General features: G+C 40.9%; 1 protein-coding gene across 1 annotated transcript; it reads right to left on the reverse strand.

Annotated features, from left to right (window-relative positions):
- Window positions 1-87: 87 nt before the first annotated feature.
- On the reverse strand, window positions 88-27,504 carry PITRM1 (pitrilysin metallopeptidase 1). Its single transcript, XM_054273399.1, has 27 exons — window positions 27,430-27,504; window positions 27,137-27,239; window positions 26,190-26,296; window positions 25,496-25,647; window positions 24,944-25,058; window positions 24,730-24,826; window positions 24,188-24,348; window positions 22,770-22,896; window positions 21,987-22,075; window positions 21,337-21,465; window positions 19,352-19,465; window positions 18,848-18,944; window positions 14,845-14,979; window positions 12,755-12,893; window positions 11,229-11,345; window positions 10,021-10,153; window positions 9,215-9,335; window positions 8,391-8,467; window positions 7,939-8,104; window positions 7,715-7,815; window positions 6,638-6,758; window positions 5,792-5,863; window positions 4,659-4,771; window positions 4,087-4,212; window positions 2,702-2,847; window positions 1,038-1,140; window positions 88-544 (listed from the first exon to the last, which is right to left on the reverse strand). The coding sequence occupies exons 1-27, from the start codon at window positions 27,465-27,467 to the stop codon at window positions 451-453; spliced, it is 3,093 nt and encodes a 1,030-aa protein (XP_054129374.1). The 5' UTR covers window positions 27,468-27,504; the 3' UTR covers window positions 88-450.
- Between the last annotated feature and the right edge of the window lie 352 nt (window positions 27,505-27,856).

Below are 27,856 nucleotides of genomic sequence, written 5' to 3' on the forward strand. Positions count from 1 at the left end.
ACTCAGCTTGGTGAATGTACTGTCACGGTGGAGGTGGCTTATGCAAAGGCAGCTGGAATTACCACACCACAGAATGAAATCTGTCAGTATGAGAGACAGCTCTTTATATACCCAACACAAACATAATTTCAAACAAAACACCATTTAAAACTGGAGTTTTACATTTACAAAAATATTTCATTTATATAGTATTCATATGTGACTGGAGGAGTGAGGCTTCAGTAAAAGATTAAGGTCTGTCTTTGCCATGCAGAGCATGTAATTCTTGCTCTCAAATACTGTATGGTTAGAAAATTTTTCACATTGTTATTTTGAGAAGGGGAGCTTCTAACTGGTTTGGTGAACACTGTTAAAAACCAGCAATGAATATTTCAGTTGGACCATAGCACTCCTAAAAGTTACTAAAAACCCCTAATGTTGTAGTGCTGAACACCCAGAGAAAAGCCAAAGTCATCGTTTGACCCATGAGGGATCTTTGGTGATATCTGCATTTTCTGGGCCAAGTACAGCTTGACCACGAGTGCTCTTCCCAGCTGCAAGGTACCTGGAAATAAAAAAAACCACATAAACAAGTGACAAACTGCTACATTTGGTTAACCACAGCTCTGCTGTGAAAGTTAAAAATACTCCCATCTCAGGAAGAGTGTCCTTTGCTGCATACAACTTGAGTTGTGCCCACTCATCACAACAGTCCCTCCTTATTAACCCTCTACTTGGCTGTAGTGGAATTCTTACACCTACAGTGGAATTCAGAAGTCACACACAAAATGCTACAAGTAGAGTAGAACCAGCTCATATAGTGCACCCATACCTACTCATGCTGTCTACCCAGACAGTTCCTGGGCCTTTCAAAAGTAAATCAAACCCAATCTCCCACAAACTCAGAGTGTAGGAGGGAATTACATCTGCTAAACGTGCAATACAGGATATCATTAACATATCCTTTTCTAGGTTACAGAAGAAAATAGTGAAAGTAGTATGGAAGACCAAGGGAAGAAAATCAGTAACTTAAATATGACAACTGAGCAGAGGCTTACTTGTTTGATACATCAACCAAGTTATCACTGTTGACAGCAAAAAGTTGTTCTCTGTGCGACTGCTTCATTTCATCTGAAATGCCATACAGGAAACGACCCATTCCTAGGGAAAAAAAACCAAAACCACACACTGCTCTGGTGCACTGGAATCTGTCACAGCCACGTGCAGGAATGAGAGCAAACTACAACAGGAATGTGTGCTCAAAAGGAATAGGGACTTCCATTAAACCATCATGCTGAGAGAACACCCAACTGAATCAAGCACAGTAAGTTAAAACCAGGGTGAGGCAGTAAGTTTCCTATTTAGGAAAAAAGCAATTCTATTTTGGCAAATGATTTAGTTTGTCAAAAATCTGAATGTAACGGTGGTCCAGGAAACTTAAACATAATTCATTCTGAAGAGAGTCAGTTCTAACAACTTTTAAAACAAACTACATTTCATACATTTCATGTTTTGGAACTATTTTATTTCCAATCAGTTGTGATGTATCTGCAATGTGAAGGTTTGCTCACAGTTTTGTACTACACAGAAATCTGCACACAAATGCTTTAATGTTTTGTTGGAGTATTTGCCCACAGCATTTTAATTGCTCCTTGAACAACCAGAGAACTCCAAAATAATCACAGAAAAGCTTTTCGTCAGGCAAATAACCACAGGGAAATAAAGGTAGCTGGAAGGATTTGAGTCAACTTAGTCCAACCTCCTGCCCAAGGCAGGGCTGACTTCCCAGCCAGGTAAGGTTTTCACATCCATCTGCAGTGCCCAGTGACTCAGGAGCATGCAGGGACAGGCATTCCTTGCACCAGTTCTCAGGCCTCTGGAACAGAACTCTCCTGTTCAGGGTTCTGTTAAGATCTGTGTTCAAATGCCAAAGAATGTTCATCATCCCTCGCTGACACCAACACCCAACGTGTGGCACTGCACTCATGTGCACCTCACACCCATTGCTTTTTAACTGCCCAGACCAAAACCAGATCCTGACAGGTAAAAGCCTAATTTGAAGTGGTCTTTTAAAAAGTTAGTGCTAATACAAGCACATTTTAAAATAATGCTGATCTTAACCCTGTAATTCCTTTGTGTATGGTAAGGAAATTTTAACTGTGTTTTAACTGGGCAAGTTTTGGACTGAAATTCAGCTGGAGAATGAGGGAGGGAAGTGAGCACAGCAAAGCTACATGTCAGTAAAAGATACTACCAATGCATCATGAATGTGCAGATCTGCAGAGAAGCTAAAAACACCCTCCACCCCAGCAGACTGACTTCTGTGCTCTAAATTCAGAGAACATATGCACAAAGGGCTAGTGACATTCACAGCCAATATACCTGCTTGAGTCAGGAAGGTAATCCCTCAGCTCTTTTGCATCAGAGGACCAGTATTTATTTTCATTTGTCTGCATATAATGCTCTCCAAACCTAAAATAATTTCCTCAATCTACCTCCATGTGACACAGAGGACCAGTAACACAAAACTTCAGCAGATCCTGAGTGGTTTCTGAAAAGGAGCAACAGGAACCAGTAGATTCACCAAAACTGCCATTATCTCTCATCTTCCAAACACGAATTTTAGCATCTAACACAGTTTAGCAAACTATTTTCTTCCCCTTAAACCAAAATTAAAAAGCAAATAAACACTGACAGGCCTGGGAGGATGATGAGAATATACCTTTGTCTGAAGGAGCTATTGGTGCATCCACAGCAGCAAACACTGCTAGTTTAGCTTCATCAATATCTTGCTGGGTGAATTCTCCACATTTGGCCCATTCGACTGCTTTTTCAAATGTTTTCAAGGTGGCTAATGAATTTGGGTCTCTTAGAAGAAAAAGAAAACACGAAAAATGATTACCTCAGTCTTAAAAAATGAAAAACCAAAATTCCTTTATTCTCACTTCATTCATAATTTACTATGCATCACACATGGGGAAAAACAAATTATAAACTTCATGATAAACTTCATAAACAAAAAGAGGTTCTGGGGTTTGGTTTTGCATTTCTTTTCCAGAAGAAAAATATTGTTACAAACCAAGCAGATTCAGAATTTTAGATACACAGGTACAGAAATTCAGCTGCCTAAAAGTAGTTCCAAGATGTTGCAGAGAGAAGTGGTGTAATAGAAGCAGGTCAGGTAAGCCAGTGCTGTTCACAGTGGGCTCACAAAGCACCACTGCCATTACTGCCCACACCAGGAATATTTATGATATGCCCTATCTTCTCTCAGTTGCTTTTCTTGCCACACCTGTTTTTACTCTCTGTAAAACAGGTGCCACAGGTTAGCTACTACTGGCAAGTTGAGGACTGCTGCCAGGACAAGTCCTACCATGCTGAGACTGCACAGAAAGGCCAGACTGCTCAAAGCTCAGTGAGGAACCCTGACCAAGCACTGTGCCAGCCTGCCTCTGGGCCAGGAAAACAACTGAAGCCAGGACTCCAGCCACACAACACTGCTGGTGGGGATTACAACTGTAATACCTCCATAGTTGAAATTTCATCAGAAAGTGCCTTGGTAAGCTAAATACAGGGTAACTGTTCTGGACTGGCAAAAGAGAAGAATAGAAAAGAAAGAGCAAGCAGTTCTAGCTTATCACCAGCAATGCCTTCTGCTGAATCTCTGATGATTTCAGCCACTTGTTTTAAGGAAGTTGCATATTTTCAACTCAGGACCTTAGGGAACACCACCATTCTACTTCATGGTCTCAAATTTAGAGTAATCTTAAATTTCCTTTTTTAGGGCCTCCTTAACCCAGAAATAAACAAATGAAAGGCAGTTCTACATTAATCTGAGACTGAGACAGTAAACACCGAAGTGCAGAGGTGCAGCAGTGGTTGCTACTAGCAGAGATAAAATAAGCTTTCCCAAGGATACAAACAAGATAAAGCAAGGATGGTTTTATTAGGCAATCTAACTTCATCAGCACTGAATCACTCACTTAATTTCATCCCTTTTATTTCACTTCTTCTTGAAAGACTGCTACAAGAAAGTCACAAATAAGACACAGTGAAATGCAGTCAGTGGTCCCCTCAGCCATCAAGAGGAAAGAAATGCACTGTTACCTGTAGGAGTAGAATGTGAATATTCCATTTTGACTAAGTTTAGCACCTCCACCATAAGCTCCTCCTTTCTCTCTGATTTCTGTATGTAGGAATTTAGCTGTCATCAGCCGTGCCAGAATTCGAAGGCTGAAATGAGAGAAACAGAAGCAGTGAAGATGTGAACTGAGCAACAGTGATAGTCCCAACTGCCTCAAAAGCTCACCCAGATCCCCATCTGCAATGCACTGCTGCTTCAGTTTCAACAGCAATACTCACTATTTAATAATAGCTGAATAATGTCACATCACTGTAAGAGGACTCTGAACTTTGTTACATGCATCAGGACTGTCAACTCAGGACATGTCCAAGTAGGTGGGGCTGTTTATTCCAAGGTAGGGGACAGCAGCCCCTCATTACTGAATCCCAGCATTTGCAGGGCTGCTCTGGGCCCAGCTGCTTCATAAAGATTTTGTGACAAATGCACTGAAAATTATTGCCTATCAACACTCCATTTTCTGCAGTCAGCCCAACCCTTTCCATTTTGCTTTGTGCTGTGCAGTGCACTGAGAGCTCCCTGATGCTCAGCTCCCCACCTGGCATAGTCTGCAGCTGTGTAAGGAACTGTTCGAATGCATTCCCCGATATAGTTCACTGGGAAGGGAAGTACAAAGTGGGTCTTCATCTGGCATGGCTTGAAAGTAGGATCCTAGGAGAAGAACACATTATTGTCACAGCAGCAGAGATAATTTACCCATCTGAGAACTCTCACCTTTTTGAGAACTAGGAAATTCTGCCAAACATACGCACAAATAAATGCTAAAGCTGTCACTTATCCTACCCTGCAACCCTTGTGCCTGTATCAGCAATCCAGTACAAAGAACTGCCTTGGAAAGCTAAAGGAGAGGGATACCATACATCAGCTACCCATCCTTTGCACTCCTCCCTCAGATCTGCAGATTTTGAATCACTACCCAGGCGTTTGGATTTAGCCACAGATTTACTTTGAATGAAATGTGTTTGTAACACTCTACTTGTGTCACACATGTACATGTCACCACATCATATCCCAACCCATCCATTCTAGTCACTGAAAACATAGCCAGGAACTGTATACCCACTAAAAAAGTAAGCTATTTATGACAGCAGCTGTAGTATAAACTCCTGCTCAAACATCCCCTGCAGCAGACTCGATTCTTCCTTACAACCTCACTTCCAAACTTCCAGCCCCCTTCCTGTCTCTGGGCCTTGGCAGAGCTTGCTCCTTTGCCTCTCTGACACAGTCATCTGCTTGTGTGCACAAGCAGATCCTTACACACCTCCAGTGCCACTATTTCAGAACTCTCCATCCTTTCAGAAACCCCATTCCCAGACCCTCATACAACTGGCTGGGCCAAACAGAGCACTGCATTTGCAGCACTGGGCTGAGCCCTCTCTGCCCCTCTCTTCTAAAAGGAGAGTTCAGGGTATGCTGGTATGCTTTTCATCCCTGTAGCCAAATACAGATCTTCATTTTCACCTAATTTTCCACTAATCCTCTTCTGTGGGAGCATTTAGGGAGGAGACCAAGGAAAGGAAGGGACTAACTGGAAGTGATGGAGTTTGATGGTTAGTTGTGGAACTGAAGGGCATGAATTATGTTTCAGTGCTTCTGTAACAGTTTAAGATGGACCACTACCATCAGTAACAGCCATGTAATACCAATACCCCTCACCAATAATGTACTTACATTAACTAATTTCCTTGTGATCTGCACACCAGTACCCATTTCACTTCCCACAGGTTTCACTTCTGAAGATTTCTACAAGAGAGCCAGTTCTCATATTAAAAGATGATTTAACAATGCAGACAAAGACTACTACAAATGCAACCCCTTCCACTCAAACCTCTCTAAGGCAATTATCAAACCATGTCTTCACAAACATAAGCAAGGTACTTGATTTTATATTCTTTATATTTCCTAAACAAATGCCAAATTCTTTTCTTCCAAGGGTCATCTGGCACTAAGAGACACCAGGACCCAGATTAAATGAGGCCCATAAAGTTACAAACTGTCATTTCACTCATGGGTAAGGAACTGGGAGCTTATTCCAGTTTCATCAGAAATTAAGACAGATCTGCATAGAGACAGAGCAGATCCTTTGTCAACTCCACTGAATCTAGCATATTTTGTGCCAAATGTCCTGAACACCCTGATAACAAAACAAACTGACATACAACTGAGGAACTGCACATCATGCCCTATTTGCTTTTGGCCACCATTTCAAGTAAAGCTCAGCTAAAAGTTTTATGCAACAAGGAAAAGAATAAATTCTTTTTCCACAACCCACACTGAAGCAGTAACCCCAGGGTAAGGCTAACAGCCGATCTCCTGCATTTCTACTGTCCACTGTGCTGCAGTGAAGACACTCCATGGCAAAACAGAGCAGCTGATCACAGAGATGTCTGCCAGATTTCTTCAGACATCTCTACATGGACACAACATCTGACTTCAAACTTTTCTGATTGCATAATGGTACTGACATGATCAAGTCAAGTGTATTTGATGCCCTAATGACAAATGACATTTTCTCACCTCAATCACATGTGGACGAACAGGTTTTCTCTCTTTTTTACTTCTGGCTATGCCCTTTAGAAATTTCTCTACTTCTTTAGATGCTTCTGGTATCTGCTGAGGTGCTGCATTCACAGAACATCTGTCAAAAATACATATCAAATTTTTAAGTATGGTTTTATGTTTTCAGAGAGTCTTTTATAATTTGTACCACTTTGACTTTCTAAACATTTTCTATTAAATCATCAGAATTTTATGTCAGTGATCTCAGGGAATCATTAACAGAGAGAGAGGCAAAATACTCAATCTAGCACCTGATGTGGAAAAAAAATTACAATCCAATTGCTGTTCTTTTGCTCATCCTAGTACACTTTCAGACCAAAAGCTGAGCAGAAGCTGTCAAATCCCTTCTGTGCACTAGACAGGACTAGCTCAGTTTTACAAACAAAAATGTCTCTGAAGGAAAATATCACTGTATCCTCTCTTTACAGGCAGACCTAACATGGTTTTGAACACTACAGATATTTACATAACTTCATTTATCATTTCGTGCTTTAAAAAACAAAACTTTACAACTTATGTCACTTCAAACAGATCCATTTTGGGAACTAATGAATCTGACATTAAACTCCTTAATGTGCTCTCTTTACTTTTTCCAATATATGCATAGAGCAAGTTTCAGAATGTCACTCCTTTCCTTCTAGGAGTGAAACAAAAATCCAAACCAAACTATATTCAACTGTTACAAAACAATATAAACAGTACTTGTCCAATGGGCACCTTGAAAGGAAAAACAAAAGGCACATTTTTGACTGTTTCTGTAAAATTGCACAGGTCATTTACAAGCTTTGGGTACAACTGTTACCTACAAAATTTGCTGCAAGTTTCTCAAACCATTTAAAAACTGAATAAAATGAGCTACCATAGCACCATAGCTACTGCTGTGTAAGCAAGGGGGATGTAAATTAACATTTCTGTAGTTTTTCCACAGACATCCCATTTTATAAAACCCCAGTACATGATGAGGTGCACCGAGAAAAGCATATTCACAGGCCATGGCCTCTCTTTAACCAAAATTCTCCTCTATTTTTAGCTCACCTGATGTTGTCACTGTTTAATAAATACTTCTTAATGCGTGGCAGTTTGCGCAGTACTGGTTTAATATCAGGCATTTCTGCTATTCTCTTCATCAGCTTCACCTGGGCAGCAAGGGAAGGCAGAAAGACCACAGATTAAATCCACAGGAAGAATTAACACAAACTAGCCTGTAACTCCACAGTCAAGGATTTGGGCCTTGCTGAAGGGCATCATTAACTTCTCACCTGATCCATCCCACTGAACATTTCCTGCAGCTCTCCAGAAGGTGTAAGGTTTTTGCTGGCTCTAATAGAGGCATACAAATGCCCACAATCTGGAATGCCATTTGACAGCTCCTGGGCAGTCTTCTTAACCAGCACTCTGAAATGTTCTTCCTCCTCGAATCTTGGGCTGAAAAGGAACACAAACATGTCTCATGCAAAAGGACACCAATGAAATTTATTTTTCATCATCCCAAGTTCAACAAAGTGCATTTAAACTGTTGGTTGTCCATTTAATCCACTATATAGTCATGTTTTTGATGCAATATGTAAATTTAGAAAGACAGAGATAGAATTATGAAAATAAATCCCACAGTAAGATCTCTAAGAAGAGAAGAATGGTTGGGGGAAGAGTGAAAAAGAGAACCCCAAAACACATGCAAACCCACAAACAAACAAAACCCAATGTACTGTACTTGTTAAATATTTCACTCCATAAATTCATCATGTCTGGCAGATTTCTATCCAAGCACAGAGATGAAAAGAGCACACCCTGAAGGAAAAAAATAAAACACAAAAAACCCTTCACACAAGACAACCACAGTAATGGCCCAAGAAATGCACAGTAACTTTTCATGGATGTGATACAATGATGGCAACCTAATGCTACACATTACAAAATCACTCCAACGCAGGCTGTGCTGCTGAACTGAGAGCAGACAGGAAATGTGATTGCTCTTCTCACAAAGCAAGCCTGGTAATTCCTCAATTTCTTCTTCTCAACACCAAGCAGCAGTTCAGACACAAGATTTTGTATTTTTTCCCATGAAGTGCAAGTTCTGTTCTGGGCTGCATGTTTCTCCAAGAGAATTCCTTTAATTTAACTCCAGGATCCCTACAGAGCAGACCCCCAGCAAATACGAAAAAATCTCAAGAAATATTGCAGAACTGTTATGCCCAAGAGACAAATCTAATGATGCTGCCAAGAGTGACATAACACATTAGCAGCAAACTCTGTGTGTAACACCACACCTTTCTGTTCCCTCTCTCTGCTCCCAAAATATTTTGGAGCAGTCAAAAATGTGGTGACAGATGCTAGTGAAGCACTGCCCTGGACACAACACCCACATCAAGCACTCCCCTTAACACAGAACACTTAGTTACTGTAATTATCTAATTTATATCTTACAAGGACTTTCACTGCACATTAGTTTGACCCGTTGCCTGGAAGCCCTGACTGACCCTTAACTACAGAACTGTCACTGCAAGTGTAACATCTGCAAAGTTATGATTCATTTACCTGTTCATAGACATCCAGGTGTGAATCATCTGGAATGATATGTGGGCTGACAGACATACCACCTGTTTTTAGTTCTATTTTCTGGGCTTGTTCCCTGTAATCAAGGGCTCCACATCCCATCCTGTGAAAAACAAGAGAGATTTGTTTCCCTTTTCAGTGTAGGCCAAAACCAAAATCCATGTAGCATTAGTAAATCAGTCTGTTTAGGACAATACTTATTTAGCTAAACAATTTGGGGCATTATCAAGAAAACATAATACTTCATATCTTATAAAAGCTTCCCACCAAGCTTTTCCATTAAAGCCTCCTGCTAATTTAAAATGCTGTATTAAAAAGCATGCCTTATGTGCAGGCTTGCCACCAACACCCTTAAGAACTACATTAATAACATAAGTTATTCTCATCAATAAAAACACATTCCTCCCAGCCCAGGTCATTTGTTCTGCTCTGTGCTCCTCTTTTCCTTGTGATGGGGCCATTCTTTCTGTCCCCACATGGCAAAATTGCACCAGAAGTTTATTCAAGCAAAAACTTTAATCTGCTAGGCTATTTCTCATTTATAGAAATTTTCCAATCTGTTGAGGGAACACTTGTGTTGACACTGGGCAAAAAGGGAATGCAGAGACTGGTGAAACAATTTGGCAACACTGAGGAATAAAGAAGACTCTTTTTCTGCAGGAAACCAACTTATCAGCCTTTCCTTTAATAATAAGAACAGATGCTGAAATTATTGAAGTCAGTATTAGTATTTTGGCAAGCTGTATTACAGCCTTTTCCTTCAGCTTCTAAGAAAGCAAACCTCTCACCTGGTAATGACATTGCAGAAGAGTGGCACATATGGCTTGAGCTCCTCAGGAAGTGTGTTCAGGCTGGAAACAGCTCGGAAATAAACCACCCCATTGGTTGGCTGAGCACAGTACTGGACAGGAATGTCATCAGCTAGGGATAAAAAACAAAAAGCAAAGAATAACCAGCAGCTTCCTACTACAAACACACAAAAGTAAAATGATTTCTTACAAGAACATCCCATTAAGAACAATGTTCTGTTTGTGTTTCAGAGCCACTTCTTGTTTAAATTTTGCACATTATACTGAACACTGGACCAAAGGGGTTTTTCTGTTTCTATCCATAGTAAGGTAATGGACACCAGGACAATTTGAAAAGAGAATTCTTCTAACAGAGAAATAAATCAAGTAAGTAGTAACTTGTTCCTGAACAAGTCAAAAAAGTTTTTCTTCCTTATTTTTGCCTTTATCTGTTCAAAAAAATTGAGGAAAGCAGCTTCTTGTACTGTACATTCTTCCTAAACCAAGTCATTAGAATTTTCCCAAAACCAGGTCAATTTTGCATCAAAATTAAACAGTCTTGACACTCGTCGATAATTTTTGAAGAAAAAAGTCTCTTAGAAATATACTAAAGAACAGTATTTACCTGCAAAATTTTGACAGAACTGTAACAAAATTCAGAACTACCACTCCTATCAGTCTGGGGAAACCACTAGCAAAGCAGGGACAAACATACACTGAAATTATGAGGAATTACAGTAACTTAAATTTTTTCCCCATGGCTCCTCTATGTCGTATTCTGTAAAAACCAGGTAGGGAGGGACTGCAGTAAGGAAGGCTTGCTGCCCCAGCTGCCAAGATTCTGCAGCCTGGGTGAGCCTTTGGAAAGTGAGGAGATTGCTCAAGAGCACTGCTTGTGCCAGTCAGAGACTGCTCTGAGTGCAGGGCAAGGTGGAGCACGCCTGCAGCAGGGGGCTGCCAGCAGGAGCCCCTGCCAGCCCTGGGAAGGCCAGGAGGCTGCTCCATGTCCAGGCTGCCCCTCAGAGGGGATGGCTCTGGGCATCCACTGCCATGTCTGCCAGAGGTGCTGGGCTGGAGTGGAGGAAAAGAGCACAGCTATGGGCCACAAAGCCAGTCCATGTGCTGGGCAAGGGGCCACAGCTGGCCAGCAGCCAGGGAACAACCCAGCAGTGCTGCTCTATGGGACATGAGGCAGTGGGGACACCAACCTGTGAGTGCTGTCTCCAGCACAGTGAAGGGGATTTTGGGCTCGATGTCAGACACTTTTAAAGCTGGGAGACAAGAGGTATCCTGAGGTTTGCTTTGAAGGGCAATTAATTCCAGACCTAGTAAGAAGAGAATAGCAAATTGTTATTTTCAGCTTGTAGTGAAAGTGCTGTCAAGACCTAAAACCTACAGAGATGATGCAGACCAGAAAAACTCAAGAGTCAAGTCTAGAGTCTTCTAATGGCAATTTTGCAAATATTTTCCTAAAGCAAATTCTGCAGATTATCATGTAATAACAGCAAAGAAAACACTCTTGTTAGATTCTCTTTCCTTCCAACTCCCTCTTCACAACCTGTTTACAGTAACATGCAATTTAATCTTTAAGTGACACCTGCCAGTCTGTCCTGTCACTCAGCAAGCATCGACCCAGACCTGGCAGATAAGGAGCTTCTTTCTAACCCAATCTGTTCCAGTTCTTACTCAAGTGCTCTTTCAGAACACTGATGCAGCTAAATTGTTGTGATTACTTTCACATTTCAGACTTTCAGACACTACCTGGTCACCTCTGAGTACTCTCCAATTTATCTCTGTAAGTAGAAAGCCTCCTCTGATTTCGTGCTCCCCTATCTCCTGTCACACACCAAAGCTTCAGAAGATTAATGCCACAGTTTTGGAGGATTTCTGTGACTAGACACTGCTTTAACAAAATTAAATGATTGCCCACAGTTTTCAAGCATAAGTTATTCTCCAGAATAAGTTAAACCCAGAATTACTTTTATAGGTGGCTTTTTAACCAGAAAATATAAGAAATACGATTACAAAATGTAAGTTTTACAGGAGCATGGAGCAGACCTGAGGCTCATAAATAAACAGCTTCAAGGTATGTGGTATGTAAGTATCTGAAGAGAGGGTGCCAAGAGGATGCAGCCAGGCTCTGCTTGGTGGTGCTGAACAAAAGGACAGGAGGCAATAAGCACAAACTGATGCACAAAAAAGTTCTAATTGAACATTAGAAAGAACTTCTTTATTGTGCAGTGTCCAAGCACAGAACAGATTGCCCACAGAGGGTGTGGAGCCTCCCTCACTGGAGGTATTCCAGAACCCCTGGATGCAATGCTGTGCCACGTGCTCTAGGATGTCCCTGTCTGAGCAGGGAGGTTGGCCCAGATGACCAACTGTGGTCCCTTCCAACCTGACCCATTCTGGGAATTCATCTTCCACTCAGTGCAGGTTAACATGGGAAAGAATAAGCAGGTTGGTATTTTAAAGCAATTTCCTTCCTTCTGCTCTAATGAAGACATGGATCATTCTATTTTTGATTGTTAAAACTAATGAAATATACCAACCATACACTGTAGTGTAAGCACTGCCCTGCACAGCCCTGTAACACATACACACAAATCTGCAACGAAAAAAACCCATCCCTTTCAGAGCAAATGCTGCAGAGTGGCTGAGAATTTAAAATATTCTACAAAATAGCAGCTAAAAAAACCATTATACAAATAAAAATGCAAAAAAGCAAGTTAACCTTTTTCAAAGATTTGCGTTTTTTCTTCTTCAGAAAGTGCATTGACCTTCTTCTCCAGCTTTTCTGCTTCCATTTTAGCTTGTTTATCATGGTAGTCTTCCTCTGGACTCATTGACAGAGTCAATTTGTGTGGGTTATCCTGCAGAAATAAACCCCAAAACAAAGCATTAATTCTGAGGGCAACTTCCTTGCCTCAGCTTATTGCTCCATCAGCAGCAGATAAACAGCCTGTGCATCATTTGGCTTGCATGTTATTAAAAGCATCACAACCACACAGACTGAGCCCTTGGTTGCACACAGAACAAGCTCCTGTGGGGAAGAGGCTGCTCACCACTGGAACAAGCACCAACAGCCTTCTGCTAAGTTTCACTCTAGAGTCAGAATCTCTCAGCAGCACACAGTACTCATTAGCTTAATTAAATCCATGTTAAACAACTGTACATAACTCTACATGCTGTAAGTTTTATCTGGAGGCTGTAAGATGGGGAAATTCTGTTAAATGCAGGAGGGTTTGAATAAACACCTCTTCCAACCGGCCCAAGCTTGAGTGCACAGAGATCCCAAATGATGCAGGATGTGCAAGCCTTATCCTGCTCAGAAATGCTTTACACATCACTCTCACTGCCACAGAACTGCAGGCACTACGCAAGGGCCATAACTGCTGCTGAATTCTTCTTTGTTTACGCCAGACCACGGAATTTTAATATCAAAATTACTCAAGCAGCTTCCATTTTCCATAATAGGAAAGCAAGGCCAACCAAAAGACAGTGACCTCAAAAAATGTCCATTTCAATGTAGGAGTCAAATAGCAACATCTGGCACTGACAGGCACCAATAATTTGGGACAATGTAATCAGATTCTGTTTTATGAGTTTATCTCCCCCATGCCTGTATCTCCCCCATGCCTGTGTGCAGAACAGGCTCCAGAAACCTGAGTACAGAGTTAAGGAGAGAAATGTGAGATTAACCAGCCATAGTAAAATGGACAGGATTAATAGCATTCTCCCCCTTGCTCTCTGCCTGCCCGCTTTAGTAATTTCCCAGCACAAGGTACAACAATGCATAACTTTATTATGTAAGAACATCCAACTGTTCTCATCATTTCCTACAGAGATATGCCTTTGCCTCAGCTCCTTCACCAGAACTGTACAGTAAAGCACATTCACAAAAACACCTGTATTTCTTCCCTACAGAAGCCAAAACTTTAACAGCTCCCTACTACCTCCAGACACTAATTAATATTCTTAGAAAAACTGATTTCAACTGATGGTACTGACTCTTGGTTTTTTTTGGAGTATATTAGAATCTGGTTTTACTCCAATCAGGGTAACAGTTACTTTTAATAAATCTGCCTTTCAAAACAAACAAATTGACTAAGGGAAAAAAACCCAAACAAAAACGTACCAAGAAAAGCAAACAAACAAAACAAAGCCAACAAAACAAACAAACCCCACAAAAAACCCACACCACTTCTGCATTGCTATCACTGTTTTTTTTTTTTCCTGGAATTATCTAATTCGGGGCTCCAGAACTATTCAGCATTACAATGCCTTTACTGGATATTTTTTATTTCTGCAAAAACTCCAGAAGAACATATGGAGAGGAAAAGAAGAGAAAGAGCAGAAAGTAATTGGCACTGACAGAGAGATTCAGACAGCAGTTCAATGAACACGAGGAACACCAAGACAATCTTACTTGAAACCAAATCCTTTGCAAGGAAAATGAGATACACCTTGCTATGACAATACTAAGGAACACTCTAGGTCCAAAATTCTCTGTTCACATCTGAACTTCTCATCAGAAAAAAGATGTGCCCTTCTACAGGAATCACAGTTTGGTAAAACATTAGCATTTTATCAGTGTTCTATTAACTTTGGTTCTAAATGACCAGCCAGATAATTTTTTTTCCCCTTTGAAATTGTGGAAACTTAAACCATTAAAATTAACATGTTTCATTTGAATATGTTGCTGCTCAGGGCACACCTAGAAACAGTCAACATGGTGATAAAAAATTAGCCTTCAGTTTAACTTCAAAGACAAAATTGTGTTTTAAAAATTAATACAAGATAACTTTCTGTAAGTTTGTCTACCTTGAAGTATGTTTTAACTTTTTCCTGAAGAAACCTGGGATTTTCTTTAAGACACTGCTTGAACTGAGACACTTTATCTGCAATCTTCAGAAGCTCCACTGGATCCCCATCTTGATTCCAGCATGAAGCTATGAACTGAATGGGAAAAGAGTAATTAGGTAAGCAGGACAATCCATCTGCATTTCTCTAACTGACAGCATCAGTGTTCCAAAGCCACTTAAACACTTCTACTTGAATAGCAGACACAGAGTGAGTAATCCTAACATAGCTGCAGGGGGAAAAACATTGTTCAGATAAAAGTTCTATTCCATCATCACCCATCCTCTGTTCTCTCCATTCTTGCCTCTAATTTCACCATACCAAACCACCATTTTTTAAATTATTACCCTTTTTTTTTGCATAGCTGTGCACATTTGGAAATATACTGTAATATTATTTAGTCCTCCACATTAAAATTAGTTTTTCAGCTCAAAAAAGAAGGAAAAGAGAAACAGGTGGTAGAGACAAAGTAGTACATGCATACTACAGTTTTGTATCAGCTAGATGAAATGATTTATAGGAAGGTGACTCAAACACAAAATATGCAAATTAGATGAGACTTTGGAGAAAGAAAATACTAAACAACCAGAAATATTCCCAGGATATTTATTTTATTTTCTAATTTGAGTTTGCTCAAGTTGCTACTGAAAGTTCTCCAAAACAAGTGCAAGATACCAAAAGTTTCTCCATTTCTACTCTGTGTGAATGACGAAAAAAAAAAACAAAGTAAAGTATAAAAATCCTGTCAAATCCACTTCTTTTTTCTCTCCCCTTAATTACAAGCAGCTTCATAAGCCTTCAGCATTTTTCAGCAATAACTATTTTTATCTGTTCTGTGGAAATTCCCTAATATGATACGAAGCAGAGTATTATTTTAGAACATGCTTGAGCTAATTCTCCTGGAATAGAAGCAGTCACTCCTTATTTGAGGTTGCTGTGGGGTCATTACAACAGTTCAGTCCTGGTTCTCAGTAGGCAGCCTGAAAGTTTAACCATGTATCTGAGAGCATTGTCCAAGCAGGTTTTGAGCACTGACAGGCTTGGGGACATGACCACTTATTCAGTGTCACAGTTCATCCCTGGCAGCTCAGCTCCACACAGCCACTCACTCTGCCCCTCACAGCAGGACATGAGGGGAGGATCAGAAGGGTGAAAGTGAAGGAACTCATGTGCTGAAATAAGTGCAGTTTAACAGGTAAAGCAAAAGCGGTGTGTGAGCAGAGCAAGCCAAGGAATTCATTCCCTGCTTTCCAGGGGCAGGCAGATGTTCACCATGCCCAGCACAGCAGGGCTCCACCACATCAACTGCTGGCTTGGGAAGACAAACACCACTACTCCAAACATCCCCTCCTTTCTTCTTCCCTCAGCTCCTACTGCTGAGCAAGGTGTGGGACAACCCTTGGGTCATTTGGGGTTGGCTGTCCCCTGGTGTCCCCTCCCAGCTCCTTGCCCATCACCAGCCTCCTGGCTGGTGGGGTGAGGGGGACAAGCAGAGCAGGCCCTGACACTGTGCCGACAGTGAGCAATAATGAAAACACCTCTGTGTTAGCAGCACAAACCCAGAACACAGCCCCCTCCAGCCACTGGGAGGAGATTTAACTATCCCAGCCACCTGGGAGAGCTTGTTCCAATGTCTGAGCAACCTCCTGTGAACAGCTTTTTCCTAATATCAAAACTGATGCCACTTATCTTGACTTTAACAGGGACTTTCAAAGTCCCACACAACATCCTCCATTGTTAGATTGGAAAGATATGGATTTGATGGATGGACAAGGAATTGGCTGGATGGTGACATGCAAGCAGTTGCACTCCAATGGCCAGCATCCAAAGGGAGATCAGTGACAAGCACTGTCTGTCCCTCAGGGCTCTGCACTATTGAACACTTTTATTTATTACACAGCCAGTGGCACCGAGGGCACTCACAGCAGGTTTGCAGATGACACCAAGCTGAGAGGTGTGGTGGACACTGGAGGGAAGGAATGCCATCCAGAGGGACCTGGACAGGCTTGAGGAGTGCACCTACATGAACCTCATGAAGTTCAAACAAGGCCAAGTGCAAGGTCCTGCACTGGGGCTGGGGCAATGACCAATAATCAGTACAAGTTTAGTGATTTAAGGTTTGAAAGCAGACCTGTAGAGAAGGGCTTGGGGATACTGGTAGGTGAGAAATTGGAAATGGGCCCACAATGAGTGCTCCCAGCCCAGAGAGCCAATTGTATCCTGGCATGCACCACAAGAATCAGGGCCAGCAGGGTGAGGGAGGTGATGCTGCCTCTCTACCCCACTGCCATTAGAGCCCACCTGAGGAACTACATCCAGCTCTGGGGCCTGCAGTGCAAGACAGACATTCACCTGTCAGAGGAGGAACACAAAAATTATCAGAGTGCTGGAACACCTCTCCTACAAAGACAGGCTGAGAGACTTGAGGGTGCTCAGTCTGGAGAGGGAAAGGGCTTTGGAGAGACCTTACTGTCGACGTTCAGTATATGAAGGGGGCTTATAAAAAGATTTTTTACACATCCTGTATAGACAGGACAGGCAGCAAAGGTTTTAAACTGAAAGGTGGCAGATTTAGATTGGACATAAAGAAATTCTTTACTATGAGGGTGGTGAGACAGTAGAACAGGCTGCTGACAGAAGCTGTGGGTGCTCCATTCCCTGGAAGTGCTTGAGGACATGTCAAAAGTGCTCTGAGTAACTGGATTTGGTGAATGATGGCCCTGGTTATGGCAAGGAGGTTGGACCTGGATGATCTTCAAAGGTCCCTTCCAAAGCAAACCATTCTATGACATCTATGACCACTTTACTAGGTCCCTGTAACTAGGTCCTCTTCAAAGCCAACTTCTAAAACATGACTTCAGGGAAACAAACTGAAACATAACTCTCCTCTATGGGAGTATTAACACTGAATGCTGCAAGACTGGTCTTTCAAAGCAAGAAATATTCAAGAGGTTTCTTTTCTACAATGAAGGTGTAGCAGCTGAATTCATTTCAAGACTTAAAAATGTTGAGGGATTAAGTTATCAGCATAAATATTTCATCAGATAGAATTACTCACAACATCTGAAGACATGCCAGAAAGTACTGACTATTAAAGTCAGGCATATTTTGCCAGATTTACCATGAAACATGACAGGCACTTAAACATCCACAATTTGCCTATTTGGCTGTATGGCAATCTGATTTGAAACAGCTTTTGTTTGTGCTCATCCATTTACAAATCTCCTGTTAATCCAGGGTTCTGCTTTTTTGACTAAATGTATATATCTAGGAATGAAACCCTGCTGATGCAAAAAATATACAACACCTGAGAGACAGAAAGCAAAAGAGCCACTGAGGAGCTGAAGTTGCTGCAGAGCAGAAAGGAACAGAGGAGATTAAAGAATGAGTGGCTGCAGGAGACCCTAATTTCCACAGTGACTGCAAATGCTGCACCTCACTCATTCCAAATAAAAGATGACTAGCAGACTACTTTCACTCACAACATTCTGCTGCGGAATGGATTTTCTGTAACAATTTGGTATTAAAATTTGAGGACAAGAATTGCATTACTGTACATTTTCCCTTGTGAATCTAGAAATGAACTTGCAGCAGTACAATCCTGCAGCCCACAGAAAAATACAGTCCTTCTATTTGGCTTTTAGAAAACACACAGGCATCTAGCCAAAACACACAGTTCCCAGAGCCAGTATGATATGGCCCTCACAGAATAACCAGTGCTACTGCAGTCAAAGCTGCTATTCAGGCAAAGACAACAGGCTCCCTGCCTGATTAACTCATACACTGGGAAGTCCACAGACAGTCTGACAGCTACTGAAAAGAAAGATGTACACAATATGACAAAGGAAGAGCCCCTAAGTGGAAAGTTTTACATATCAGGAGCTGACAAAATGACCCTGTAACTTACAAAGACATAGATGGTAGACTTTTTGTAACTATTCTTAAAATACACACACAGACTTACAGATGTCAGGGCAAGTCCAAAACTCGTAGACTGATGCTTCAACTGTATTTCAATTTTGTGAAGTAGAGCTTCAATCCTATCTTCCTCAAATCCTTTCCTTTGGGAAGGGGTGATGAGAGAAGGAAATCATATCCATTAACACTGATCACTTTAAGTGAAGTTATGAAAATGAATTATTAGATCAATAAAGGAAGCACTACAACATAATGTCTTTCACACTGAATTAAAATTGATATGAAATAATGCAATCATGTTGTATCATTTAGAGAAACTGAACTAACATCATTAAACTCCTGAAGGTTACACTGATGAGAACAAACTACAATAAAGGAAGTAGCAGACACAAGTGGTAAGAGTACTGATCAATATTACTTCTGCTTTGGGGCCTTTATTGCAGTATAACTCAATTTTTAAGGCATGTTATTATATACAAGTCTGTATTATTACATGCATACATATTATTATATTAACTAAGAGTATTCTAAAAACTTTAGCATTACTCACGCAATAACTTCATCGATTGTTCTGTCAATGATCTGTTTCACAGTATCAATGTCTCTTTCAGCAATACCCTGTAGACCCACACTGAAATAAGCTTCCCTTGTTGAGCCATTAAACCTAGAGTAAAACATAACCAACTCAGTGGTACTAGACATTAAAGCAATTAAAGCTGCCAACAGAGGGAAGAGAAGGAAAAAAACACCGATTGTTTCCACATATACAAACACACAAGATTTAAAAGCTAGATAGAAAGTAAAATAATTACCAAAGAGGCAAGAAATGGAACTTAAAAGCATTTTTTGTTCAATTTCACTAGTAGTAGCCACTGTCAAGAAAACCCACAGCATGTGGTTTTAGAAAAGGAAAAACAGCTACAGAAGTAAAGCTGGTATTTTCTGTTCATCTTCCCATTCATCTGCAATTTCTTTCAGGTACAGAAGTCTTTCTAAGGTGGAAATTTTAGCTGTGTGTAACAACAAACACATAGATTTTACTTAAGCAGATGAGTGGAACAGTACTTCTGAAGCAGTATTTGTAAAGTAAGTGGTTAAGGTGAAGCTTTCCATGTTTACTGCAATTGTTATCAACTGTATTAAAAAAACTTGTAACAGTAAAGACAATTCTGTCCAAGCTGTCAGGCAGGGTTAACCACAAAGCTCATCTTTACAGAGACAAAGTGGCACTTGCAGAAATACAGAACACCTAGCAGTTCAAAGCCAACAAACAAAAAGCAACAGGTGCTCATGCACTAGTAAAAACCACTATTACATGTCTAAAAGCCACAGAAGGAATTCAGTGACAGGCTCAGGCCCTGGATTCTGCAATACTCATCTCTGGGCTCAAACTTATGTTTGCAGATTCATCACCACAGTCACTAAGACAAATTAAAGCCAGCTCACTGAACAGTTAAACTCTACATCAATCCAGCCAAACTGGAGAAGAACCAGCTGACAAAAAATACAACGTAAGCCCTACTTCAGTGTCTAAAGAAGGATTTCTACTGCTATGGAATATTAAGATGTCTACATGGCACTGGCATGCATCACACAGGACTTGCACAAAGCCAACTACTTCATGTAGAGACAGGTCAAGCCAGGCAGAGAAAGACACTAAAATTATGGGTGAGCATAATAAGGTTTTCCATTCAAAACACCTGAGAGAGCCACTGAACAAAAAGGCATGAGTTTTGTCGTCCCAAGTCTAAAAATCAGGCAGATGACTCATGCCTGGAAAGCACTTCCTTCTTTGTGCTGACAAAAAAGGCAAAATGTGATGAGCAGCTGAGCCCAAGCTCAGTGCAGATAATGCACCCACCCTCAGCCTGCAGCGTGCTCAGGAGATGGGCTGGGAGCTGCAGCTGGAGCAAGTGTCAGCTGTAATACCCTTTTGTAGTGACCCTGACATTAGCTGAGTTGGTTAGAGCATGGTGCTGATATCACTGAGGTTGTGGGTTCAATCCCTGTTTGGGGCCATTTACTTAAGAGCCGGACTCGATGATCCTTCCAAATAACAATATTCTGTGCAATATTCTGTACTGAGGTGATGGCAAGTTAACATACCTGATTGCACAAATACACATTTGTGACAAACTTAACTACTACTAAACCACACAGTTAAAGCAATGTGGTTACAAAGAATAGCTCACAAACACTTCAGAGTAATACTGAAAGGTCCAGGATGAAAAAATTTGGGCACTGAAGGTATCCCATATTTTATCCTATCTATCCAATTTTTTTGGTTCACAAGCTGTAAAAAATACAGCTTTGATTAAACCAACTTAGCTTCTATCCAAGTATCCGATGACACAAAAGTTACATCTGAGAGTACTTTACAGTTCACCAGGAGAAACCCTTAAAATGTTTTAATATTAAAATAAGATTACTCTGGTGTAAATTGCCAGTATAAGAGATGAGTTCTTATAACTTAGAAGTGCTTTTTAGTTTTTCTAACGTTGCTTATAGTGATGAAATGTGAATTGTAACACTTACCCAACATCAGGAGAAAAATCTGTACCAACACCAGACTCAATTAAGGCTTTGTAAAAAGGAGAATTCGGCCCATCAACCAACAGTGAAGACAACAGACTCAGGGTGAACGTTTCAAAAGTGTCTGTAATACTGAAGAAAAACAGTTAGTTCTTAAAAACCATATGTGACATCCAGTATCACTGAGTCCATTTCAAAAGAACAAGAAAACAAAGGTAGAGGGAGCAAGGGAGAAATAATTGTCAGCTGTGAAGCCCACATCAGACCTTAGGGAAATAGCAGGGCTCCACATCTTTCACTTGTTAGAACTACCAGGACAGCAATTTAAATTGGGCTGCAAGGGGAGATAAGTTAGCATACAGAAGAGCTGGCACATGGCAGGAAACTCAAAGGAAGACAGTGTTTTCAAATGTCTCATCCACTGAACAGTTCTGTAAAGTAACACCTGATTTTTCTTGTGTCTATCCACTAAAGCAAATTATTCAGCAATTAAACTTTTATTTACAAAAGCAGGACTGAACTATTTTCCCATGGCATTATTTTCCTTAGAGATGACATTTACCAAGAGGGGCTGGGGACAAGAAACACACCTGCACTTTGCTTAAAGATCTAAAATTAACCTTTTATTCAGAATTTCATTTTGATATACTTACTCTGTCAACAAGTAGCTGACACTGACAGTGGTCTGCTTGGAAGGATCAGCAGCAAAGGAGTCTAAGCCACATGTTACCCTGTGTTCTCTCTATAAAGTACAATAAATTATAATGACACAATAAACTCACAGCAGAAGTTACAAACAAAAAATAACTGGCACCTTCACAGCATCATCTTTCTAATTATTTAAAATAATTTAACAAATGCTCATGAATAAATTCAAGATCCATTAGCAAATACACACACATTATCTTGAAAAATGACTGGCATCTCAACGTTTAAAAGTGGACAATATAGGAGAGGTTGAAGAAAGTCTGGCCATAAACAACATTCTGAACTATTTTTGAAAGAAATGTTTACAATTCTGGACAAGCCAGGGAGGAAAATGAGGAGAGGGGAAAAAGAGAACATGAAAATTATTTTTGACACCAATGTTTGGAAAGTTAGATACCATTAGAAAGCATATTTCCTGACACTAAAAACCAGTATTTCTTTCATTAGTCCTAAATGCTTTCCATTAATAAGTGCTTCAGCGTTTCAAATGACAAAGGACTTCAAAATTGGAAATAAGAAAAACAAACAACTGGAGGCAATCATTACATTACTGAAACTCAAAAGTAATTGTAGCTTGTCCTCCATGTAGCCAAAAAAAAAAAATACTTCAGCTCATTTACACAATTCTAAACAAATTAGTAACTCCAGCAGGTTAGGTTAATATTTTAACGTGGGGGGGTGAAGGAGTTGGGTTTAGTGTTTTTTGTTTGTTTGTTGGTTTTACTTACAGGCTTATCCCAGAGTTTCTGTTTTGGGATGTCAGTATTTGATTCAATTCTTTCAAATTTTGCCAATGCTTCCTCATGTATTTGCTTCAGATGTTGCTCCAGGGGAAAATTACCATAAGTGAAAAATCTGCATTTCAAATAAAATATTGGGATTAAACACTTGATTTAATATGAAATTTACAGTAGCTACTTGTATTATACTCTGAATTTCATGTGCTTTCCAGTAATTCTGTTACATCTAGAGTGGAAAATAGTTTGGTGGGTCCTCAATCTATACAACATATATAAAATTAACAATCTCTTGATAAAAATCCACATTTCTCAGCTTGTGGGCCACAAAACAACTTACTATTTTCATTATGTTTAAATTTGTTCAGTAGCAGAAATATACAATGTCCCAGAAAAAAAAATATTAGTAATTGAATCTAGAAACCTAGTGCTCCCAAGTTTCAGAAGACAAAATTCTTATGGTCGTCACACTTTAAGTATAAAATATAATGATTCATGTCCTAGGTTTTGTCTGTCTGTAAAACATGGCTGTGTTCCATGGGTCACTCCACCAAACACATACCCACAGCTGAAAGACTTCCACTGGACCAAATATGAGCACAAGCTGTTCCTCAGGTAAATCTCATCCCCTGACTAAAATCTCAACACCAGTACAGCAGAATACTTGGGATGATGAGAAAAATCAACAGATTGTAAAGTCACTGTCATGACACAAGCTGATGTTCCACCAGTGAATTAATCAGAATAACAGACTGGCCACAAAATTAGTACAGGAGAAAGAAATATTTCCCTGCATGTAACTTTCAAATTGAGTTCCAGTTAAAACACCTTATTAATACCAACCAAATCAGTACCTGAATCAAACAACTATCCGTTATTTAGAACTCAATATAATGATGCAAGAGGAAATGAAATAATTCTTTTTTAACTTCTAACTCAATCTGTTACTTCAAAGAGGACAGGAACCCTTAAATTAATCTCTGTTACTTGTATCTTAATCCCTTAATATATATATATATATATACACACACATATATATACACACACATATAAATATATATATTATTATACTAATATATAATAAGCTAAGTGCTTATTAGTATGCTCCCTTTCCCCCCAGCTCATATGAGTTCAGGTCCATTGATCCCCAAAACACATCTGCATGATCAGGCAAACAGACACACCTGAGAAAATCAGCCACCTTTGCTTCCTGCTTTCAACTCACTCTTCACTGCTCTTTCTAGAAAACATTCCTTGCCTCCATGCAGTTCTAACTGCTGAAGGGCACAGGTTATCTTTGTTGCTGGCCATGTGGATAAGAACACTGTGCTTCTGGTTTTCTCCTCACAAAGGTACAAAGAAAGCACTAACCCAGTAACCTGGGAAGTTAAATCACCAGTCTCACATACCTGGAATTGCTTGGATGATAATGTGTGGCATGGAACTGCTTAAGCTGCTCCCATGTAAGGTCAGGAATACATAATGGATCTCCACCAGAAATTACACCATAAGTGTGATCAGGAAGGATTTTGTTCTGCAGGTGCTGTGCAAATATCCTCTCATTATCTGTCTTAATAGGAAAACACCACATTTCAGTGAAAGCCATCAAAACACATTTAAAAGAGAAAAGGTGCTCAGTGATAAGACCTCAGAGCTTTAACTTACACAACCTCCTCACATGCACTTTAATAAAATGAGCTATGGTTCCATACTCATGTAAGAGAGTATTTTACAATAAAATCCATTAACAAAGTGCCTTTCTATATGTAAACAAACTTTTGACAGGCTAACCTCAAAAACTAAAATCTATGCAACAATGTTGACTTAACTAAGGATTTAAATTTTCAAAGGGAGGAATGGGAATCTCTGGTGCAATAATGCCATTCATACCCTACAGCTGAAACTACTTCACCATCTGCAAGAACTCAAACCAAACATCCACAAAACTTACAAATGCCCCTTTCATTTCATTAAAAACAACTCCTTTGAAGACTAGAGGTGTCTGAGGATCAGCTGGGTTCTCATGTTCTAACCTCCAACCTTCTTGCCTGAAAAATGAATAACAGAAAATGTTGAGAGTTTGAAGGTTTTGCTGATTTGGAGGCAGGGGGAAGCTTTTTCTTTTTTTTAAATTTAAGGTTTGCATACATCTCAAACTGTCTTACCAGAAATCTAGCTGACGTAGACATGGAAAGAAAGCTGCATCCAAGTACACCGACAGGAGATTCTGAAAGTCCTTGGGATTTTGTGTTGAAAATGGATAGAGTGTGTAATCACTAGCTGCATAGAAATAAACATAAAAATCATCATAACTTTGGAAAGTCTAAGACATATTTTGCCCTTGTTGATTTTTAATTTCTCATCCATATAAATGTCTGGAAAAGAAGAAATGTACTAAATGAACTGTATTTTTGCTGAGGAATATACATATTTAACACTGCAGCTATTTTACCACGAAAACTTTGCTTTAGCCATATATCCATATAAATAATGAAATGTATTTCTGGATACTATAAAGCTCCAGCTCTGCTGGGATTTTGTAATGGACAAATGAACGAGACTTATTTTGCTGTCTTGCCTTGTTAGCTTTCTAATATCTCAGAACACCCACACCCAATAATAATGGCTCTCCAAAGCCAAATTAGGGAGAGCCAACAGATAGCTCTACTGCAATAAAACCTCATGCACTTTAAGTGGCTTTATTTCTTTTGACTTACCTGTGAATGCATTCATGAAAGTGGACAGTGACCTGTTTAACATTTTAAAGAATGGGTCTCTGCAGGGATACTTTTGGGAGCCACAGAGCACCGTGTGCTCCAGAATATGAGGGACGCCGGTGCTGTCCATGGGAGTGGTTCGGAACTGGATACTGCAAGAGAGCAGGGAGAGGAATGCAGTCACTGGGAGGAAAATGCCCCCACTCCTGCCTGAACCTGTGATTTATGGCAGCATCATCACTGTAACAGCTAGCATGGCACACACCATATACAGAGTTTGGCTTCTTCACACTCCTGAGAGCTCAGCCATCTCTTTCAGAGGGAGTACAGCCTCTGCACTTCTATTTTTGGAGTTAGTACAGAAGTTTTCAGCACAAGAGTAAACACATTTATTTTTATCCAAAAGACTCAAATAAAACAACTTCATGGAAGGTTATGGTTGCTAATCTCTGTCTCTGAAAGTTTTCAAGGCAGGAACTGGACCTGAATTTAACAATGATCCTGTTTTGAGCAGGATCTGAACAACAGACTTCATGATATCTGTATCAACCTGAAGAATTCTAAGAAGCCCTACAAAGGAAGGGCTGTCCTCCCTGTTATCACAGAATAATCCAGCCATGATGCCAGATTACAACTGAAAAAAACACTAGGTGATGTGAAGACTGAATGTGCAATACCTATATTAATGTCTTACCTGAACAGATTATTGGAGTCCTCCCGAGCCACATGTAAATACCTGGCTCCTGTCCCATCGTGACTAAGCTTCACTGCAGTCAGGAACAGCTCAGGAACTGCTGTCACCTGCATTGGAAGAAAACATCTGTACTACAGTGTGACTTCAACTAGGTCAAATAAATCATGCATAATATAGGAATTATAGTTTGTTGGTCTTATACATAATACTGGCTCACATAGTATTAAAAAAAATTTTGCTCCTGTGGTTTGAGGGGAAAAATAATTACGCAAATGGAAAATAAAATTTAAATTAAATTTTTAACCCAATGAAAGCATACTACCACTGAGGAGCCATACTCTTATGGTACAGATAAAAAGTCAATCCAAACTACAAAAAGCAAAGGCATATGTTCAAATGTCAGTGGCTAGGAAAGATACAGAAAAAGCAAGGACCCTGTTATATCACTAGCTGTCACTAGCAATCACTTCTCACAAATAACCTTTACTCTCCGCTCCTACTTTTTTCCTTTGAAAAAGTAGAAAGAAATTCAATATATTTCCATGGTAGCTTTCCAACACAGGTATTAAAAGCATCTTAGGAAATAACGTTATTACTTGAATACACTTATCAAAACACATTCACATAGTGAAGTCCTGTTATATGTCAGAACTTTTAGAAGGCCACACCGACTGGTCACATCTGCAGCAGACACATCTGCAGCTCGTGGGGTGCAGTATTTATCCTAGAATTAGCTTCCTATAAGAAGTACATAAGAATAAGTACTAATGGCACCTAATGTATTTGTCGGCAGAGAAGTAACGACAAGGAACTCCTGAATCATTTTTATGACTGACCACCCAAAGCAAGTATTTAACGCGCAGACGCCGGGCCTCACCCAGTGCCTTGTAAGCCCGGGGAAGTTTATGTACACAAACAGAGCAAACGCCGACGCCGGCGGCGCTCACCTGCTTCACGGTGAAGCCGTGGATCTGCTCGCCCACCCGGTACTGCAGCGCTCTCTCGTTCGCGGCAATGCTCTTCCACCTCCACGCCCTGCGGCTCAGCGACCTGAAATGAAAGAAAGTTCCCTGTGAACAAACGCGCTCCGGCCGGCGGTGCCGCAGCCGCGACAGACACCGGCCCCTGGGAGCAGGGCCCTGTGCCGGGGCAGGGGCTTGGAGCTCCGCGTCCCTCGGCCGAGCGCCAGGGGCCGGGGCCGCGCAGGGCGAGAGTCCCCGCCCGCTCCGCGCTCGCTCACCGGCTGCGGCCCAGCAGCCCCCGGTAGCGGCTCCACATGGCTGAGCGGGGCCAGCGGGCCGGGCCGCACGGCGGAGCGGAGCAGAGCAGAGCTGAGCACAGCACAGCGGGATCCGGCGCAGGCGCCGCCGCCCCGCCCGCATTGGCGGCGGCCCCGCAGCTCCGCCCGGCGCCCGGCCCGAGCGGCGGGGCCTGCCCGGCCGGCCTTGGGGCCCTGTTTGTCCGTGTTCCGCCTGCCCTTCTGGGGAGGGAGGCCTGGGATGGCAGGGGAATCTCTGGGAAATGCCTTTGCGTTGTTCACGAAGTTCTCAGGAAAATCGAAAGCTCCGTTGGTTGTGAAAGGAGCGACCTTTGAGCAGAGCTTATTGCTTGCTTTTCCAGTTTAAAGAAAACAGCAAAACAAAACAGCCGAGATCAGTGTGTTCCGA

This window comes from Melozone crissalis, unplaced genomic scaffold (assembly GCF_028551555.1).
Source record: "Melozone crissalis strain CALT ecotype California unplaced genomic scaffold, PUWL_Pcris_2 ptg000016l_1, whole genome shotgun sequence".
Lineage (NCBI taxonomy): Eukaryota > Metazoa > Chordata > Aves > Passeriformes > Passerellidae > Melozone > Melozone crissalis.

What these genes read in the sequence shown, in the direction of transcription:
- PITRM1 (XM_054273399.1), bottom strand. Translation starts at nt 27,467, where the DNA reads ATGTGGAGCCGCTACCGGGGGCTGCTGGGCCGCAGCCG. An exon ending in TTCGTCCACATGTGATTGAG is followed by an intron (nt 5,864 to 6,637) that starts GTGAGAAAATGT and finishes GCTCTCTTGTAG; the next exon opens with AAATCTTCAGAAGTGAAACC. An exon ending in TCACAAGGAAATTAGTTAAT is followed by an intron (nt 4,772 to 5,791) that starts GTAAGTACATTA and finishes TTCTTCTCCTAG; the next exon opens with GATCCTACTTTCAAGCCATG.